The following is a 17,595-nucleotide window of genomic DNA, read 5'->3' as shown; positions in this document are numbered from 1 at the left end:
TTGAATAATAAAAAAGTTAATATGCAAACGAAACACTTAGCCTATGATTTGATTAATACCTGAGTGTACAATAAGGAAAAATATACCATTATTTTTTAATGAGTATCAGTTGCATATTGATCCACTTAACGTAGAATGTTTACAATGCTAACCATATCCTTGTTTGCATTTAAACATATGCAAATGTGACTATCCATATTTCAAAACAAGTGACAGTTGGATATTCAACAGATTACCAAACATACATCCTCTGGTTTAATTATATTACCTTTTACGTCGACTCCTAAATCCATTACTTTAAAGTGAACTATTGTCTAGTCATTATAGATAACTTTCATTGATTCAGCAGGAAACGACAGCAGGGAATATATAGACAAATTAATCACTGGTCTTAGTTCAATAAATGAAAATATGGAGTCAAGATAATATGAAATAATAGCGTTAAGAGCCGGTACCAAAGTACAGAAGTTGGGCAATAAGTTTATTTATCGTATTTTGATTTTATAACATTGGTATTTTATGCAAGCATTTACGAGATCAGCTCTCGTAAATGATAAATCACAGAAATAATGAAAATACTTTTGTGTTATAGAATAAAAAAAATCACTTCCAGTGACATCCTTTGTCTGTTAATCGAATAACATTACGTAACTGTCTATATTTTTTTACGAAAAATCGGTTGTGACACTTTAAAGCATTGGTGTCGTTGTCGTTGTCGTCTTTGTGCAAGCACTCTAATCCTGACCATTAATCAAAAACCTTAATAAATTCAAATAAAACATGCTACACGTGTTGTCACAGAAACAAACACACATGTTTTACAAAGAGAATAACTTTGCTTTTGTGAATATTGAACTATTCTCTTTGTTGGTCAGAACAAGCCCACAATAAAGACAATAATAGATGGTGTTTGCTTTGCCGCCCTTACGGCGCTCTTGTTTCGTACAGTCAATGCATTTACAATGATATATAGATTCGGTTATGCTCATTTAATGTCTCATTGTTTACTTCTTGTTAATGGCAATGTCTAAAATGCATCACGGTGTAAATACCGTTTTGTCTCATAAGCATATTCATTATGCAACAATACTGCACGAACATAATATAAACTGTATGTTGCTTGCATTTAAACATTACAGGATCTTGGAATATTTCGACACTTACATATTTTATGATCCTTGCACGCAAAAATAATCCAATTTCCTCGAGTCGGTTAGATGTCATGTTTATTGAAAGTGATTTCAGCTTTAATGGGTTTTCGACCGTTGGAGGGGCTAACACAGCTGTACCGCAGGTCTTAAAATTAGGGAATATTCTTGCTGCATTCGGTTATTAAAGACTGGCGATATGGGGTAAATGCAAAAGGACCTCAGTTCTCGGAAACCGCGTTATATATATATATGGTTCTGAGAATGAGTGGCGGTTGGCATTGTTGGACCAAAGATTTGTAGAAAAGTAGGATAATATTGCTTTATGTATTATATGTATTTTCTGAACATGTACTGTAAATCCATCGGTGTGGTTGAAAGGCGTTTAACATTATAAGTATCTATCATGTGTTTCCGGTACGGATAGAAAAATCCGACCTGAGGGCACGCGCGTTAGCCGGTAACGAGGCTTGCCGAGTAACCGGTCACGCAGCGTGCCCGAGGGTCGGATTTTTCGATCCGGACCGGAAAAACATGATTGATATTTTTTCTTGCATACCTAAAATTATGAATTTATGGAAAAAAATGACGTAGAAAACGAACTTTCGTACATTTACACCAACAAGCGCGTGCGACGTTGTTTACTGACGTTATAGAGCGCAGTAATTTTAAACAACTAAAAATAGCGTTTTTTATGATGAATTATCTACAGTTTTAATTAAAAGACTTGCAAACATATATATTTGATTGCGCTTTTTTGAAAATGGCATTCTATATCTTTCATAAACCATACAATAAATGAAATAAGAAGTGGCGCGTTTTTGCGCGTGACTCATCTTACATGGGGTATGTAAGATGGTTTTTCCAGCACTGGTCACATGACCGGAAACACACGTCCGGTATGCAAGAAAACCAAGTACTTAACGGAATCACTTGACTTTAGTTGTTTAGTATTTCAGTTAGACTTCAACTAGATCAAATTGAGAAAATGTAAATGTTCTAAAAGAGCTAACTGAATGATGTTGTTATCTAACGCTGTTATTTAGGAATGAGGCAACTTTGGACTATAAGATTCCTTTACCGATTAATCTTTGCAGCATGTAATATGAATGAAGGTGACGTGCATAGCAGCTGTTCGGCCTCCACGAGACAAACCCTGCAAACTGTTTAAAACACTTAATTTATAATCGTTCTTGAAGGTAAATCCTCATCACATTTGCATATTTCTTGTTGCATCAAAGCGTCTCTTCTGAATTTAATTTTAACCTTTTTTCGACAGCTACGTCATTTGTTGTGCTTGTAAACCGTTTTTAGTCGCCATTTTGTAACCAATGACACATGTAAACAGTCGGTTACAATCAACAGAATGGTTGAATAAAATGGATATTCAATAACGTGCATGAGTTACCTCGCCTACAGTGAAAAGATAAGCCGAGAGAGAAGTTACAAATTATTCGGCCGCCATTTGTTACGTCTTCTGCGGAGTATGAGAGTTAAAGGGGTGGTATGAAACATACTGGAAATTACAGGGGTTGTATGGATTATACACGTCGTGCACGTGAACCATCTAGGCCAATCGGATAGCGTCATTCATGTAGGAGGTGAGATATATTTCAATACAAGGTGTATCACCCAAGATAAGACGCATTTCATACATGTGACGCGCGTTTCATATCCGTATATATCAATGCAAGTTGTAACACTATTCTCGCGTGTTTCATACCCATTGACGAGCGTTTCATTCCGTTGACCGGACCGTTATACCCTTAAATATCAATGTGTAAGGTATAATTTCACTGACAGGCGTTTCGTATCCTTGACGCGCATTTCGCACCCATGGCGCGCGTTTCATACCATTGACCGGAGTTTAAAACCCGTTTATTTCAATGTGTAAGGTGTAATACCCGTGACGCGCGTTTCATACCCGTAAATATCGATGTGTAAGGTGTAATACTCTTGAAGAGCGTTTCGTATCTGTGATGTGCGTTTCATATCAGTATTTTTTCAAGCCGATCATTTTCCTTTTTCGTATTCAACAGTGAAATTACAGCACACCGTTTTGAAAAATCCGTATCACCATACTGTCGTCTTCTGATTCCGTATCATGTTGGTACGGTGAATAGGCTATGAACTACTTTCGCGTACCTAAAAAGCCTGAAAAAATAACTGCTAAACCCTGTCCAAAATTATATACATAAACTTTCCATTAGTTTGGTTACGCCATCAGTAGCATATACATATTCAGGAACGTATTTAAAAAATCATGAGGATAAGCACGAAACAGAGAACACTTCCAATCTATCTAGTTGTTTTCCAATACGAAATGATAAATTGTAACAATTTCCTAAACATGAGCAGCTCGCCAATACAAAAGCAAATCGATAGTAAGAGCGATTGACTCACGAACTTTCTTCAGTTCTGCATATAAAGATCGTCAAGAAGTCCTTCGAACATTCCCATTTGTTAAAATGACCGCGTTACGCATTGAAAGAAATGACGATTTATCTATACTTGTACAACAAGTACCGGTTATGCTTGTTATATTTTGTGACATTTTATAATTGTTTTCATATTGCTGAAATATAAAAGATTTTCTTTTTATTTTGCTCAATAAAGCCAATTCTGTAACTCCAGACTTGTTTCGCTGGAGTCTTCAATGCGTAACATATTCATCCTAGCAAGCCATTACATATTTGGACATTTGTAAGTCGTAATACCCGTTTTCCGCGTTTCGTATCCGTGACGCTAGTGTCAAACCCGTATATGAATAAATAAATTGTAACACCCGTGTAGTGCGTTCATGCCAGTAACAAGCATTTTATACCGATATATATCATATGTAATAACTCTGTTTTAAACCACGTTGTCGAGAAGAACAAATCGTTTGTATTTATCTGCAGACAACTTAATGCATTAAAAACAATATGCCTACTGGTAACTGTTTTGATAATTTATTATGATAATTAATGAACGACAATATTATTCTTCGCTTTTCGATAGGTACAATGTATATGATATACACACAGTTTTGTTATAGTCGACCTCGAACATGAACATAAAACAATTGTTTGGATGTGTTTCACCATCCTTAATGTATTTCAGATTGAAGTTGAATACAGTATGTAAGTATAAATCAAGAATTATCATTATAAATTTATTATTTCACTACAAAGCATTTACGTTATCAAAATATGTGCACTATATAATAATTGAACTAAATAATAAAACGCCAAAGAATAAGTTATATTCAGGTCAAACGGCATTCAACAACATCCTTTAAATCACGTCTAAATGCCTTGTTCATAAAGGCATATATAATCGGATTGGCAACATTGTAAAAGAAGTACATATAAAAGATCAACATATTATACGGAACGACTTGATGGGCCATTAGCCAGGCTGGTAGAAATACAATAATAAACACTGCGGTTACAACAAACAACATCCCAGCAGTCCGTATATTAGCAACTAGACCTTTCTCTCTAATTGTCATTTGACGGTTAATTTCCGTTTTTTCGGACCTTGGTCTTTCCTCTAGCACACTATCCGGTTCAAGTTCAGTTTTGACACAGCCATTTGTAAGTGAGGTACGTGTGTTGACATAGGATAAAGCGGTGTCCTTACATGATGAATATCCGGTTCGTTGGTAGTGCATGCGTCGTCGACGTGCGCGACGTAGCGAGACAAATCTGTATATCATTATGTACAAAATAACAACAACTACTATCACAATAACGAAGAAACTGGAATATATTTTCTGGTATGTTTCAGTGAAGGAATGGTTGAATATTAGCCCATTTGGCTTGCAAATGCCGTCGTACATCAGAACAGAGTTGGATTGGTTGTCGCGTGCTGGTTGTATGGTTCTATTAAGAGAATATTCTATTTTTGAGTAGTTCCAACCGCCTTTTGGCACGAACATAATTCCATCACTAGCTTCTTGCGGTGACACTTTCAGCCGATTTTCTGGTACAACTAGCACTGTATTATTGGTATACGGTTTTGCAATTCTAAAATATACGCCGTAGTTCAGAGCTGTTATAATTCCAAGCATAAAGGCAAAGCTTGCCAGGAGCGATATAATGAGTTTTGCTCTTTGTGTATTCAAAATATGTGTGAATGGATGACAGATACAGAAATACCTGTCTACAGCTATAGCCATCATAATAAAAGCAGAGAACGGCACATTTGAAGTAATAAGAAACATATAACACTTGCACAAATAATCATACTTTATGAAGTAGTCCATGTATTCTAAGACAATCGTATATGGGATGATTAAAACACAAGTTACTAAATCTGTACAAGCTAGAGTGATGATAAAAACTGTAGACGCCAATTTGTTTCTTTTTCGGACGTATACATACAACACAAGTGAATTACCAACGGTTCCAAGAACACAAAAGAAGGATAATATTCCAATGACGGCCATTAATAGTTCATGACTTTGTCCACTCGGTAGCGGGATAAGGTCAATCTTAGCCGTGGTGTTCACTAGGGTGTCCGCAGTCATCATTATGCCGTAGTCTGAAAAAAAGAAACAATAACAAAACATCATATAAGTGTGAGAGAGTGTGTAATTGATTTTATGTCATGCCTGTTAAATTTTTGTCTAAATTATTACAATATTTGAGTATTGAAACTAAAAATAAAAATCCGATTATCTTATTTTCATATCATACATTAACCTAATGCGCATGCTCAACTGTACTTACGTAAAACTTTAGGAAAATATTAAACGGTGTGCAATTGTATTGAAACTCTTTTTTTAAAGAAAACTATCATTATATTTTATGTTACAATATACTTTTATGGTGTTAAATTTTAAATTATTATAGGAGTTGGCTTTTCAGTGAGATCTTAACAGTTTTCGTAGATTGCTTTAAGATGCACAGTGTTTATGTGAAACACTATAGAAAGAAGCTCAGTAGCAAAATGTTTAAACTCCAAAGACATAAAACACAAAAACAAACAATCACTAACAAGAAACATGAAACAACAGTACAAAACTCCACAAACAACACAGTGCATATATATTATAAAACAAAACTAGATATGTTTATCAAGGATTGTTAGGTACCGCCTTGGAACGGTCAGAAAAATGTAAACTTACTGGGGGGTTTAAACCAGTTTACGTGAACAAACCTCTCTCTTAGTCCAACAATCATGAGTAAAGTAAAAAGAAAAAGGTAAATATTGTCAAAGTATGCAGAGCCTTCTACCTAAACAACTCAAAGTGATTCCAAAGATCAACCAAATTGCCTAAAACAACGTACATGTCATTTCATACATAGGCAATGATCCAGAAATTCATTGTTAAGAACGTAAGCATGAGCAAATGTTACGATGAAGTTAAAGTCACACGCCATTGTGATCTTAATATGTATATAATTAAAATGACAATGTGCCAAACTCAAGGAATTTGTAGAATTATAACTATATGAAGGAACTCAGTGCTGCTCCCATTTATAAGTGAATGAATTACAAACGCACTGTTGTTAAAGGTTCCATGGAATTAAATCCGTGTTTTAAGCCAAAGAGGTAATTTTGATTTCATTTGTATGCCTTAAAAACAACACTTATTTTGTCATGCTTGACCACTTTGTCGAAAAGTTTTATAGAGTCATTAACCTTCGCTAAGAATGAAACAAAAGTTGTACTTGCACTGAAATCTATAGCTATAGTAAGATTTTGAAACATGAGCTGTGACACGTATCGCCATTTGCCGTAACACATCGTGACGAACATCGTACATACTTGTCCTATACCTGATATTTTGATAAACAATATTTACCAAAAAACGTCTTTATACGTGATGGGAAAGTTTTGATAGACCACTATCATACGAATACATTGCATTGCAATGCCAGGGGTTGTATGAAAAAGCAAGTATAATGCCGACAGGCACATTTATCTGCCGGGACAAGTAAATTAAAGTGGGTGGAGAATTGGAAGGAGAATCGTAGAAGTTAGTTTTTTACATATTGCCACCAGCCTGTCCAGCTGAGCATTCGATAATGTTGTTGGCGAACTGAAGAAAAGATTGGGAGGCGTAAGTTGTCAAAATCATGACTGTCTTGCCATCAACCGTGTTCCTTACTGAAAATCACACACATTAAAGCAAAGGGGAATGCCATGCTTTGCTGCAATTGCAAAACTTGAAACAGGTAGGTATTTAATGTGTATTCAGTTGTAATTTAAAGTGCAATAATGTTAAAAATATTATGTATAGAAAAATATAACCAATCATCAATGTCAAAATTATTAATGTATATGACTATAATTATAAAAACTCAGGCCATCGTACACCATACAGTAAACTTTGTTTATTTGATGTGTTTTAACTGTTAAATGTAATATGTTTTTTTTAATAAAAACATGTGCACAGCTGCAATGCAATATCGATATGAATGCTTTAGAAGCTTTTCCATCTTGTGAAGCTTTCCGTTTCTTCAAATATTTTTAGGAATGATTAATGATTTGGGTGGATCCGGAAAGGTCAACATTATCTTGTCAGCTTTAAATTAAGCCGGTCCAAAGGAATAACCTGCAGGCAATTGAAAGGCGAGCAGTATTATTTTGTTGAAAGAAGCAAATGAGGTTTTTGTGCCTGAGATGAAATAAGTTCTTAAGAAGTATTTACAAAAATATCCATTTCATTTTGCTTCGAAGTTGTTATCAATGATTTAAAAGAGACTCTATACTAGATCTGTTTTTCCAGAAGCAGAATTTCATTAAAACTTATCTTTAAAATTGTAAAAAGGTGGGGGTTTTATTCTTGCTTTGCAGTATGATTTGTTAGTACTCGTATTGAATTTTTTGTGTAAATCATTTTCTGTTCCTGCAGGCATTGACACGAGGAGGATGTGGAAACAGAGGAGCTGCAAGATCATGTTCCACGGAGGTTGTTCAAGCCTGTGACAGTGCTATTAAGGTCCCCTTCCTATATCATATTTGACCTAGACATTACTGATCCCAGTATGTTTATATAATGTTCTTACATCGAGCCAACAATGACATAGCCTTGTGTCTACATATCTTTATTTTGTATTTCATTATTCCTTGTGTGCACATGTTCAAAAACAGTTATTTTAAGAAACAAAGCCTTTATCTAATGAGTAATGATAATTTAAAAATGTATAAACTTATATGTCAGTACGCGCGGGACAAACGCCTCACATAACTGTTACATTTGGCCGAAAATTTCCTTCTCAGACAATGCTAAGCAGGTGATAGGAGTAACCATGGTCAGTGATAAGGAAATGATAGTGGATGGTAAACATTTGCACTAAAACCAATGAAGATCAGCCTCCACATACTTCTTAAACCATCTCAAGAGGCATGAAAATGCATTTCTTGCTGCCTACAAAGGGAGGCGATTTGAATTTCTTTTCAGCATATACTAGTGTTCATCTGTGTGCTTCTTTGCTGGAAAACACACAGGGAATGACTGAAAATTATAAGTGATCATCATATAACCAAGAGGATAAAGTCCGGTATGTTCTTGGTATTGCCCTTTTAAATCATTAAAATATTACTTTAGGTTAGCTAACTGATTCAGAATACTATCTCATTGGCTGACACATTGTCAACACACCATCAAGAGCAGGGTGTGCGTATCGGATGAGTTGCAGTAAACAGATCTTTAAATATCTGCAAAATGTAAATTCTTACTGATTTAACCTAGTAACTAGTGATTACCTATTTGCAATTTCATTGGCTAAAGATATAGGTTGTATTCTGAAGTTAAGTTAATAGTCGCTCACCAGAATGCAATTTGACTCCGTTATCGCCGAAATGGTCTGATGGCCCCGTTTTTCACCGATTTTCATGCAAATATTTACGATGAAATATAATTCTGTTTCAGTTTTATAGAAAGACCGAAATTAATGTATTTTTACATATACAGTAGAAGCCCGTTGGCTCGATATCCAAGGGACCGACCAAAATACTTCCAGCCTCGCGAATATCGAGCCAAACGGAAATGCTTGCAAAGAGGTAAAAACAAAATCGGTCCTTAACATCAAGTTCGAGCCAACGAGGAAATCGAGCCCAGCGATATCGAACCAACGGGTTTCTATATATATTATGTATTCCAACTATTTCTATATATATTATTTCTATATATTTATTATGTATTCCAACTCTTAACTTGAGGCTTTTCGACGCTCTACCGCCACGACCATCCTACCTTCAGTAAAATACCGAATTAATTTACACAATAATATATCTTATCTAATAACTAATTTACCTAAACTATGGATTTATCCAAAACTGTTTTTATTGTGTTTGTGACCACCGTATAGTCAAAACTTAGCCATTGGATGATAATGGTTACTGTGTTATTGATTAACGAAAGACAATCACGACCCTTAACATATTAAAATGTACATTGAAGCTTAAGCTTAACTTGCAGTTTGAAAAAAATACAAACAGTGTAATTACATCCAGGAGAAGACTCATTCATAAAAAAGGAAAGAAAAATATCGTTGTTGAGTTCATGCCACTTTTCATTCATGGTAATCTGAAGCGATCATCTTCTCCTGGATGTAATTACACTGGTTGTATCTTCGTTGTGCATCCGGTGAAAAATAACTTTTTTCAGTAATAGAACTGATACTTCTTGGAGATAAAGTAATGATCACCCAATCATGGCAATGCAAACCGTGTTAAACATTGAGATAACAACCGAGTCCTTTTCCAGGAAAGAACATTGCATTGTCATTATCGTACAATCGAATGACACAGTCCGAAACAAATATAAAATGAGAAATCTGTAATGGGAGAAGTACAAAAATAAGTCTGGGGTAAACTTTGACTGTTTCATTATACAATGGGTTATGCTATTTGAGTGCATTGAAATACATAATAATGCAATTCTACCTCTAGGAACAATTTTGAAACATTTTATAATGAAAGTGTTTTTGTTTTTTTCAGCTATCCGTATTGCGTTAAATTTTATCGCCATAATTCAGCAGTCATGTTTTGATACCAAAACCAGTCGTGAAATACAACAATACGATCTATATAAAAGGTAATATGCACGGCAGTTGTACAACAACGTGAGATACAGTTGCATTATATCTGTTCGAATATACATTGAAATTCGAGAATGTTTAAAATAAATCGTATATACTTATGATGAGAGCTGTAGACTTATCGACTTGTTTTTTTATCGATCTCAAAATATATTACAGGACATGTTATCAACAATATGTTGAATTGTTTACCTTATTTTGGATATGTTTACATAAGATTTTCGACAAATCATCTTAAACACACCATGAGGACTTCACACAATTAAAATCGACAACTGGAGTTGTGGATTAAAAATATTCTACTCATCCAGTATATAAGTGAACATGTCGACATGACTGCATCAACATGTTGTATAAAAACTGGTCAACTTAACATAAAACAAGGCGAAAACACTTGATCAAAGCGTAAGTATATATGATATACGCTTCAATATACCATATATGTAAGGTATCTTTGAATTGTTAGAAATGAACATGTCTTTGCTGATACTTTTTCAATATAAAATCTGGATAAGAAAACAAAATCAAAGCTCGCCTACCTCAAGGCTCGTCTACATACTTGTATATTTATGCTGGACGGAGAAGATAAACAACAACGTAGTTGGCAAAAGCTTCTTCAAAAAAGCTTGCGGAATACTGCAGAAATGTAACTGTCAGCATATATCAATGTTTACACAACAAGGAACATAATCATTTTTCAGAATTATTCATGCTATTTATATAATGCTAACTCTTTTTCGGCTCATGTACAAAATATAGGTATGTGTGGTCATAATGTAAGAAAATGTCCTTTACCCAGCAGATGTTACCACAAATATGGAGCGTACTGTTGATAACGGAGTAAAAAGACTTTAAAATCAAGTTTAATTTGCTATGAAATCTATATCAATGAAATGATGAAATTTTAATGAGAGCTTTCATCAGCTACAACATCAACACTGCGGCACTACCGTCAACATTATATTCGGAATCCGGTGTTGATTTTATACAATGATCGTAGCGTAAATACCTCACGGGTAAACGTTTGTTAGTTACTTATTACATTTTGTTCGCGGAAATGTAATACTAATTTAACTACCGTTACTTTCCCTGCATGTTTTTAAAGCTTATGTACATGTTTTCCCCGTGTTGAGTCATGTATTAGAATCGTTGCATTTGCAAAGCTAGTTAACATTTCTTTGACATGCGGTAACTGTTGTTTCTTTACAAATTCGGCGAAAGATAAAAATCTATGTATTATTCTGATAACTCGTTGCTGGATCAATGGTGTATATGATGCTTTCTGTGATTACTCGGTGGAAACCATTTCAATTTTACACCAAATAGAATGAATTATAACTTAATACTTTGAATTAATATCGAACGTGATACTGCTGAGACAATGTTGTTGGCGCTAACACTTTGTATAAGACCATAGTGTCTAGTATAACTATTCTTATCTTCATGGCTTTTTTTATCTGTTTCTCTGCATGAGAATAACACGCTAATTGTTTTACAGAAAGTGTCATATTAAATGGAGAAAGCATTTTGGACAGACATTACGCAAGGTCAGATAATTAACGGACATCTTGTATCTACTGTTAAAGGTCCCGGTTATATGAAAATATTGTGATGTGTGAAGTTTATATAATTTATGCATAATGTGATGTAAAGTGAACAGTCTTGATTCCTATAGTGTGTATAGTTTTGTGTCTAATTAGAAACCCTTAAATTTAATTTAAAGCCGTTGGTTAAACCATTAAACCGGGACATTTAACAGTAGATACAAGATGTCCGTCAATTATCTGAACTTGCATGATGTCTGTCGATAATGGTTTCTGTAAATACTCGGTTTAAACGTGTTCAAACTTACACCAAATAAAATGAATTATAACTTAATACATTGAATTAATATCGAACGTGATACTGCTGTGATGTTGTTGGCGCTAACACTTTGTATAAGACCATAGTGTCGTAATTATTCGCATCGTCATGGCTTTTATCTGTTTTTCTGCATGAGAATAACTGTAAAGGTAATTTTTAAATGTCATATTTGATGGATGTTGCAATTTGCTTGCATTGAAATTACAGTTGTATGACATCTCTCCTAAAACAATCGCGATGGGATAATACTTGTAGAATTTCATTCTTGTTTGGGATAAACAAAATATAACTATTTGTTCCCGATTGATATTAATACTGCACGAAAAGTGAAATGTTAAGAGTAGGACAGTCACCTTTTTCTGTTTTCACGAAACAGTGATTTCATAGTTTCAAAACATTGTTTTCATATTTGATTTTGACATGAGAATTTCAGGCCGGGTAGATGGCTTATAAAAATGACCAGTAATGTATACATCTTACAATCTTAAAAAAGTGAAATCAATTTGATATCGATCGCTGTCTTTAAACCTTTTTCTATCAGTATTATCTGCAGTTTACACACGGTCAATACAAGACACCAGTAACTTCAACGCCTAACTGACGTGACGTGATATTTTGACGCAATATCTTTTCAAATTTACACAATAAAAGCTTTTTTCTATGAGTCTTATGCAATAACTCGATTCTTTAGTGACATTTTGTATATCATGATCACCGAAAGGCTGACATCGCTATATAAACGTTGTGACATCTAACAGTGAAGTATGTATTAATATGTTTAACAACATAACGGACCAAAGCTTGAAAGCAGTGATTCGGTAATGTGTGTTAGTGTTATGAAATAGTTGATAAGACATTAAGCAATGCAATGAATTGCTATAAATAACTGAGAATGAGTAATCGAGCTATATGAAATATATCATAGAACAAAATAATAATTTATCTTCGTTGTCTTTATAAAGGAACACACTTTCAAAGTCTCAGCAAAATCCATTTAGTTCCACGAAGGATTATGTCTGTCAGTTGCCAGAGTTTATCCAGACTTTCAAGTTACTGTTTTTAATCATGATCCGCAAGAAGATTTACCCAAGAAATATCGCGACACAACATTAGTTTTAGTAGCATTCAAAACCTCATGAGTGAATTGAGAAAATTTATATTGTATTTGCTTTTTGTTCACTTTTACACATACAAAGTTTGTAAGGCAACCTACACTTAAATATGCAAAGATTATTACCTCTGATAACGTAGTCAATTTCCATCATAATACAGTCAATCCATTTACCCAAGTTTTCGTCTATACATGGTAACCCCGTGTTTCTTGTCTGAATATGGTAACCCAGTGTTTCGTCTGTAAATGTTAAACCAGTGTTTAACTGTATATGTTAAACCAGTGTTTCGTCTGTATGTGTTAAACCAGTGTTTCGTCTGTTTATGTTAAACCAGTGTTTTGTCTGTATATGTTAAACCAGTGTTTCGTCTGAATATGTTAAACCAGTGTTTCGTCTGTGAATGTTAAACCAGTGTTTCGTCTGTAAATGTTAAACCAGTGTTTCGTCTGTGAATGTTAAACCAGTGTTTCGTCTGTGTATGTTAAACCAGTGTTTCGTCTGTATATGTTAAACCAGTGTTTCGTCTGTGAATGTTAAACCAGTGTTTCGTCTGTAAATGTTAAACCAGTGTTTCGTCTGAATATGTTAAACCAGTGTTTTGTCTGTTAATGTTAAACCAGTGTTTCGTCTGTATATGTTAAACCAGTGTTTTGTCTGTAAATGTTAAACCAGTGTTTTGTCTGTAAATGTTAAACCAGTGTTTCGTCTGTAAATGTCAAACCAGTGTTTCGTCTATATATGTTAAACCAGTGTTTCGTCTGTATATGTTAAACCAGTGTTTCGTCTTTATATCTTAAACCAGTGTTTCGTCTGTATATGTTAAACCAGTGTTTCGTCTGTAAATGTTAAACCAGTGTTTCGTCTGTATATGTTAAACCAGTGTTTTGTCTGTATATGTTAAGCCAGTGTTTTGTGTGAATGTTAAACCAGTGTTTTGTCTGTAAATGTTACACCAGTGTTTCGTCTGTATATGTTAAACCAGTGTTTTGTGTGAATGTTAAACCAGTGTTTTGTCTGCAAATGTTACACCATTGTTTCGTCTGTATATGTTAAACCAGTGTTTTGTCTGTGAATGTTAAACCAGTGTTTCGTCTATATATGTTAACCAGTGTTTTGTCTGTAAATGTTACACCAGTGTTTCGTCTGTATATGTTAAACCAGTGTTTTGTCTGTGTGTGTTAAACCAGTGTTTCGTCTATATATGTTAAACCAGTGTTTCGTCTATATATGTTAAACCAGTGTTTTGTCTGTAAATGTTACACCAGTGTTTCGTCTGTAAATGTTACACCAGTGTTTCGTCTGTAAATGTTACACCAGTGTTTCGTCTGTATATGTTAAACCAGTGTTTCGTCTATATATGTTATACCAGTGTTTTGTCTGTAAATGTTACACCAGTGTTTTGTCTGTGTATGTTAAACCAGTGTTTCGTCTGTATATGTTACACCAGTGTTTCGTCTGTGAATGTTAAACCAGTGTTTCGTCTGTGTATGTTAAACCAGTGTTTTGTCTGTATATGTTAAACCAGTGTTTTGTCTGTAAATGTTACACCAGTGTTTTGTCTGTAAATGTTACACCAGTGTTTCGTCTGTAAATGTTACACCAGTGTTTCGTCTGTAAATGTTACACCAGTGTTTCGTCTATATATGTTAAACCAGTGTTTCGTCTCTATATGTTAAACCAGTGTTTTGTCTGTAAATGTTACACCAGTGTTTTGTCTGTTTATGTTAAACCAGTGTTTCGTCTGTATATGTTAAACCAGTGTTTCGTCTGTAAATGTTAAACCAGTGTTTCGTCTGAATATGTTAAACCAGTGTTTCGTCTGTGTATGTTAAACCAGTGTTTCGTCTGTGTATGTTAAACCAGTGTTTCGTCTGTGTATGTTAAACCGGTGTTTCGTCTGTATATGTTAAACCAGTGTTTTGTCTGTGTATGTTAAACCAGTGTTTCGTCTGTGTATGTTAAACCAGTGTTTCGTCTGTGAATGTTAAACCAGTGTTTTGTCGGTAAATGTTACACCAGTGTTTCGTCTGTATATGTTAAACCAGTGTTTCGTCTGTATATGTTAAACCAGTGTTTCGTCTGTGTATGTTAAACCAGTGTTTCGTCTGTAAATGTTAAACCAGTGTTTCGTCTGTATATGTTAAACCAGTGTTTCGTCTGTATATTTTAAACCAGTGTTTTGTCTGTAAATGTTTAACCAGTGTTTCGTCTGTAAATGTTAAACCAGTGTTTTGTCTGTAAATGTTACACCAGTGTTTTGTCTGTAAATGTTAAACCAGTGTTTTTTTTCTGTAAATCTTAAACCAGTGTTTCGTCTGTTTATGTTAACCAGTGTTCCGTCTGTACATGATAAACTATCTCGTTTGTTTTTGTTAACCAGTGTTTCGTCTGTATATGTTAACCAAGTGTTTCGTCTGTATATGTTAAACCAGTGTTTCGTCCGTATATGTTAACCAGTGTTTGGTTTGTATATGTTAACCAGTGTTTCGTATGTATATTGTAAAGGGGTGTTTCGTCTGTTAATGGTAAACTAGTGCTTCGTCTGCATATGATAAACTAGTGATTCGTCTGTATATGGTAAACGAGTGTTTCGTCTGCTTAGGGTAAACCAGTGTTTCGTCTGTATATGATAAACCAGTGTTTCGTTTGTATATAGTTACCAATTGTATGTTCTGTATATGGTAACCGTAACCTAGTTTTTTTCCCCTGTAAATGGTAAGCTAGGGGTTATTCAACTGTTTCATTCAACTGGCATGATCCCACATCACCTACATTAATAATTCCGTTCACAGTATAGGCTGGGTAAATCACCACGGAGCTCAGAAAAAACCATACACGTATAATAACATGTACTCTTCACTTTTTTGAATGATCGGGTCTATTATGTGTGCCAAAAAAGGAAATATATCCTTTTTTTATCCTAATATGGATTCCATTTATGTTAAACGTTTAAACGTTTAAACGTTTTATAAGATGTGCTCGTCAAAATGAAACTTGAACAAAATGTTATTCTATAATGATATTTTACACACCGCAAAGTTATCGAAAATATAACGTGGTGTTACGGGTGAAATATAATTATACTTCATATCATGATACAATATATTTCAAAAGAAAAACAACAACACTTAAGCATACCGCATACTCGTTGTCTTGAACTGCATTTATAGTGTCATTTACGAAATAATACCTCAATATTTATTTAAGATTGTTTCATCGTAAATGGTACAGTAGATAATTAGATGTAGATAATTATACATGCAAAGCGAAGCGTTTTAAAACGTAGTGTATTTTTTTTCAAAAACATTCGTTTCGGACTTTTTTGCTGATACAGCTAAGATAGACACTATATCAAATAAGTCGAATGTTTTTTTTTAATAATTAAAATAGCCCAGCTATATTAAACCTTCATCCGCTGTATACTGATATGGTTATTTTCATTCGATCGTCAATAAGTTTTCATTAAGTTTTTAATAAAAAATGGATAAACTTATAATAAAATTTTATCAACATGAACTAAAATATTAAGAAACATACAAACACCTGACAAAATTAAAATACCGAATGCCTATGGTACTTTTTCAAAAATCCGAGTTATAAAGATTAAACAACAACAAGAGATTTACTTATACACGCACATTTTTGGGGGTAAGTCAAATTTCAAGAAAATATCATTAAAATTAAGAATAACAAATTTAACAATTAACACAATGTCTTAAGATATACACTTTATAACTATAAATTATAAAAATCAGTCATAAATACTGATTATTTATGTTTCAATACCTATCAATATATTTTAAAAATACTACCTGACAAAGAAGTAGCAAATCTCCTTGTATAATATGTTTTATCCAACCATGTCAACTTATTTATAACCTGCCAGCTTCCTTTGACAGATCCAATGACTTCAACACATTCCAAACAAATATGGAGTAAGAGGTTCGTTATATCGAATATTCATCATCGAAGCTCTACCATTGCATGCTATATACTGCCTTAGTCAAGATACATTTCAACAAAGTCACTATGCCGCTGGCACTGCAAGGAAGCCAATATCGGAGAAATGTTCACTGTAGAAGAAAGTAATGCCAGTCTCACTCACAATTAATACTGTACCAAAATAACAAATATATAACAGGTATTCGTATACTATTTTGTCATACTTTAAAAATTTATTTCATATTTATTGACAAGAATTATGCCTTTAAAAGTAAAGAAAATATAAACAAATACTCTATTTCATTCTCCATTTTTTGCTCGTGGGGCGATGTTCAATACTTTACATCGAATTCGATTTAAATTAAAGTGTACATTTGAGTGTTTTGGGCTGTATCATTAATTAAACAAAATACTTAATGGAATCACTGATGCGTGTCTAGGGATAATGATATTTTTTTATATTGAATACTAACCCTGGTCAGTCTAATTCAT

The 17,595-nt window shown here is 33.9% G+C and overlaps 1 protein-coding gene across 1 annotated transcript; it reads right to left on the bottom strand.

Moving 5' to 3' along the window:
- Positions 1 to 4,250: 4,250 nt before the first annotated feature.
- LOC128203677 (cholecystokinin receptor type A-like) lies at positions 4,251 to 17,241 on the bottom strand. Its single transcript, XM_052905198.1, has 2 exons — positions 16,974 to 17,241; positions 4,251 to 5,675 (listed from the first exon to the last, which is right to left on the bottom strand). The coding sequence occupies exon 2, from the start codon at positions 5,662 to 5,664 to the stop codon at positions 4,396 to 4,398; it is 1,269 nt and encodes a 422-aa protein (XP_052761158.1). The 5' UTR covers positions 5,665 to 5,675; positions 16,974 to 17,241; the 3' UTR covers positions 4,251 to 4,395.
- Positions 17,242 to 17,595: the final 354 nt, after the last annotated feature.

This window comes from Mya arenaria, chromosome 9 (assembly GCF_026914265.1).
Source record: "Mya arenaria isolate MELC-2E11 chromosome 9, ASM2691426v1".
Taxonomy (NCBI): domain Eukaryota; kingdom Metazoa; phylum Mollusca; class Bivalvia; order Myida; family Myidae; genus Mya; species Mya arenaria.
The sequence above is the reverse complement of the archived record's forward strand: the minus strand, read 5'-3'. Positions and strand labels throughout refer to the sequence as shown.

Bases quoted from the DNA above. Each gene is read 5' to 3' on its own strand.
- LOC128203677 (XM_052905198.1), bottom strand. From the start codon at position 5,664: ATGATGACTGCGGACACCCTAGTGAACACCACGGCTAAGATTGACCTT.